Source organism: Vollenhovia emeryi, unplaced genomic scaffold (genome assembly GCF_000949405.1).
Source record: "Vollenhovia emeryi isolate VEMERY1.0 unplaced genomic scaffold, V.emery_V1.0 DF941851.1, whole genome shotgun sequence".
Taxonomy (NCBI): domain Eukaryota; kingdom Metazoa; phylum Arthropoda; class Insecta; order Hymenoptera; family Formicidae; genus Vollenhovia; species Vollenhovia emeryi.
In genome coordinates, this window is record NW_011964515.1 from 1 (window position 1) to 4,526 (window position 4,526).

Here is a 4,526-nt window from a genome sequence, read left to right on the forward strand (position 1 = left end):
ACGTGGACATTGAACTACGTAGCCAATATCCACATTTTGCTAAGTGGGTAACGCAGATTTGCACAATTTTAGCCCCGTCCCGCGCTATGGTTAGATCCCATGCAATGATTTTGTACTTAAAATAATCTTAAGTACAAAAGCATCGCACAGGACCTGACTATAGCACGAAACGCAACCAAAATTTCGCAAATCTGCGTTACCCACTTGGCAAAATGTGGATATTGGCTACGTAGTTCAATGTCCACGTTTTCAATGTCCACAGAGGGCGTATCGCATTCGCCAATCACGAAAAACGGGGCCGTGACATCTCTCAGGCTTCTCTCTGACCAAGACGACGAAGACGGTTCTTAAGAGGATCCCGTAGCGGGTCTGTTTTACCGACAGAATACCATTTTCGTAATTATAACCTATCGTCGTATTAAATTCATGGAATCAAAAATGCTTGCGTACAATTACAGTATATGCATTGATGATCCCGGGAAACTCCAATTTTATACCAAAAATCAGTAAAAATTACAAAATTCATATATCGATCACATATAACCTCATTTAGACGAACTGTCAACTCCGTCATACTTGTGCTTCGTATAAAAGTTCTACAACTTGTACTCACATGAAACTGAGTTTCCCAGGATTCGATGACATGTAGAATTACTGTGAAACCCTCTAAATTGGGATTAGACGTTTAAAATAAGAGTATAGCTAGTATTAAACTTTCGTGTTTATGTATGGGTGTGATGTATCGTAGTAGTGTGTCCGTGTGCTCATGTATATTACGAAAATGGTAATTCTGTCGGTAATACAGACCTACTACGGGATCCTCTTAATACGTAATCCTACGTAATCTGCCCAACATGCGGACTTTGCATTGCAATATCTCCACTCATGGGCCACATAGGAGAAAAATAAAAACACTTTTATTATGCAAATCGTACCCAAGCTATCGATTAAGCGCAGTCTCAAGTTCGTCGGATGAGCCGTTGTTGAGATCCGAAATTCTGAGGGCCCGTCAACTCGCGTACTCGCGTAAACTACACGGTCGGTGTCGCGCGCGTGGTTTAGCTTGTCGCTTAATTGTTGTCGCTTATACTTGGCGCGAGACACTACCGTGTCTCGTGATCACCGGGATGCCTTTGATTAGCGCGAACACCTGCACGCGTACTCTTATTTTCCTTGTTATGAGTCATGGGGTCAAGCGCCGAAACCTGGCTGCTGACAAAGTCTTTCTTATCTAGGCACGTGATGCCAGGAAGTTCCACGTTTAAACTCGCGTCTACTGCATCGGCATGTAATCCCAGACAGCACATGATATTACACGAATATTCTATACTCATACTATGAATGTATCGTACTGTACATAATATACTGAGAATATCTCTATAATATCTCCTGTAGTATATCAGTTTTCGAATATTTTTAGGATGTTTTCAGAACATCTTTTACAGTATATTATTTCTCGTATATATATCGTATATTATCAGAATATATTGTTACGTATATTATAAAACAATACTGTAAAACGTACTGTATTTAACATACTGAGATCATCCCTATAACATTTTTAGTAGTATATTATTGTAGGAATCGATAAATTTCTTAGTTTAAAACATGTACATATATTCAACCGACGTGCTTATGTTCCGTCCTGTGTGTTCTCGAGTCGAATCATTTGCCTACGCTTTATTATTATTCCTTGTTAGCCCGAACGTGTTGTCTTGTCCGTTATCGAGACAATGCCTTTATTATTACCAGCGAAAGCAAAGCGGGCAACGATTGCCACGACCTTCTCGAACGGTCGACACATATGAGAGCCGAAAATAATATCGACGACAAAAGGTCAGACAGAAGACCGAGTCGAACGAAAAGGAACAGACGTGTTTCCCGTGTGTAAAAGTCGGACCGAAGATCTCTGTACAAATCGCGCGAAATAGAACTGTATACGCGCAATTATAGTTGCCTTGAATTATAAACATATAATTAAACGTATTGATAGAGAGTAGTCTATTCTATTATTAATTATTTATCACGTATAATTTCGGAAACCCGCAAACCTACATTATTTTTCGCATATTCTCGTATATTTTCAGAACATGTAGTACTAGTAACCACTTACTGCCGCGATGTGGCGACCGCGCGTTAGCCTTCTCGTAAGTAAAAATCATTCTGTATTAGTATAAGAGACGAGCCGATATGATCTGACAACTGGTTGTCTGGATCATGGATAAACTTCAATGACCTGAATATACTTTTGATGATTACATAATTTATAACACATTTTAAACATTATTTATTTTTAAGGTTAAAAATTAAATATTTTTAATAGGATGCCTACTGATGCTCTACTACCCTCCTATTAGAAATTATAAGGCGTAACAAGGGGCAAGTCATGACGTCTTGATAAAGAAAACCTGACCAGGCAATTAATTATGTGATCAAAATATTTTATTAATATACCTACGATATACCAAGAAATATTCTCAGTATATACTGAGTAAGCTTCTAGGGCAGACATAGAAACATCCTCCGTACATTCTCAAAATATCGTGGTACGTATTTCGAATATTAATGGAATATACACAATCTACGTTTGCGATATACTGCGTATATACTCAGAATCTACCTGTGCTGTATGGGATAGATATCACCGGAGATGCCTTTGATTAGCGCCGATACCACAGCTGCACGTATTAATATTATTTTCCATTGTATGAGATCAAGCGCCGAAACCTGGCTGCTGACAAAAGTCTTTGGCAATCCGCGGCGCGTGTATGTAATAGATATCACCGGGGGATGACGATATACAAATGATTAGCGCAGACTCACAGCTGCGCGCATCCATGGCATGAGTCATGAGGTCAAACGCCTAAACCTGGCTGCTGACAGCGACTTTTTATGGTATATAAACGGTCCGGAAGCCCGCTGTACCACAGTAGGAGATTTTATACGAGATCGAGAACTAAGAATGCGTTGGGACCCACGAACGCATCGTTAGACAAGAAGTTCGTATTTATCATCCAGTTTCTTCGTGTCCTGATAGGCCTTAAGATTTCCTTAGCAAGAATGAATTATTACACTCCTCAGGAAATGTCATCCACCAAGAAACAGCGTAGCTGTTATATACGATAACTTAATATTAATATACGATTAATATACGATATATTAATATACGATAACTTTGTAGTACTTACTACTTTGTAGTAAGTACTACAAAGTTATCGTATATTTTCCTTTACCATTTTCCACATTTAATTGTATTTTTCAAACAGTTTTAACAATCGTCGTTACACACCGTATGTTCATCGAAGCAGTTATACGCCATCCGTTTCTCAAGATGAAACTGTATCGTGCAAGAAACAGTGTGGTGACGTGTGAGTACCATAAAGCTACTGCATATTTGCACACATTTTTTTACACATATAATTGTATTTATTTTACTTTATACACACATTCCTTCAGTTCTGATGATGAATCTCATAACCCACCGCGTATCATGTGCAGGAGGTTACCACTGACATCTACAGCATTCAAATACAGAGATATTGGGATCAGAGTAGTACCTCGTGCATCCTACGTAGAAATAATTCTCGGCGATAATCAAGGACGTCAGATGGAGTTAGATCAATCAATTTGGAAAGAATACAGAAATATTCAATCAAAAATAGACCAGCTGCTAAAGGCAACAGATGCGTCATCATCGTCAGCGATACAGCTTAATCATTTAGCTATAGAACTAGTTAGAACGCGCCACGGAAATATTGTAAAAGTAACATCAAATAATACTTCTATGTACATGAAACCATCAACCATATCATTTTTATTTGAACTGGAACACTGTGTAGACTGCATATATTTTCAACTGTATGCGGATCTAGAAACTGTACATGAAAGCTTCGAAGAACTCGTTGTGCATGTACAAGATATGTGGATGAGTGGCGAAAAAAAATCCGATACACCGAACGATGCAGTTAGAATCCTACACGACAAGTACTATAAAAATTCAACCGAAAATTGTGAATTTATTTCGATCATAAAGTGCAAATTAATGGCTTATGCCGTAAAAGAAATTCTTGCCGAAGCCCATAAACGGGGTGATGTATTTTGATAAATTGAGATAATAAAATGAGATTAAAATTTTTTAATGACATACATTTTCTTTCACTTCCAATCCATTCTATCTTCCCTTCCCAAGTAGTTAATAAGAAGAAGAGCGACAACGTACCCAAGCAGCAAAATAGGGCGAAATTACGTTTATTTTACTTTCTGATAGGTTGAAAAGTCTGTTCGACGAAGCCCAATTTATGTTGTATCGACGTCGAAAGAAGATAAGTGGGGAATAAAGTAGAAGTAATTTTACGGTTGAAATTAGGTAACGTAAGGTATTTCGTCCTATAAGTCATAGTCTGATTTTGTGAAATGGACCTAGCAGAAGGTCGAATATCAGGCACATCTTGGTAATTTTGACCAAATTGTACCCTCTTTTCGGTAAAACTTCACAAACACGGACCCAGCCCTTGACCTTGGCATAT

General features: G+C 38.2%; 1 protein-coding gene across 1 annotated transcript; it reads left to right on the forward strand.

Annotated features, from left to right (window-relative positions):
• The first annotated feature begins 2,932 nt into the window (after nucleotides 1-2,932).
• On the forward strand, nucleotides 2,933-4,514 carry LOC105570776. Its single transcript, XM_012028221.1, has 2 exons — nucleotides 2,933-3,368; nucleotides 3,457-4,514. Exon 2 carries the CDS (start codon nucleotides 3,491-3,493, stop codon nucleotides 4,100-4,102), a length of 612 nt encoding a protein of 203 aa, XP_011883611.1. The 5' UTR covers nucleotides 2,933-3,368; nucleotides 3,457-3,490; the 3' UTR covers nucleotides 4,103-4,514.
• Nucleotides 4,515-4,526: the final 12 nt, after the last annotated feature.

Excerpts from the sequence above, each read along its gene's own strand:
- LOC105570776 (XM_012028221.1), top strand. The coding sequence starts at position 3,491 with ATGTGCAGGAGGTTACCACTGACATCTACAGCATTCAAATACAGAGAT.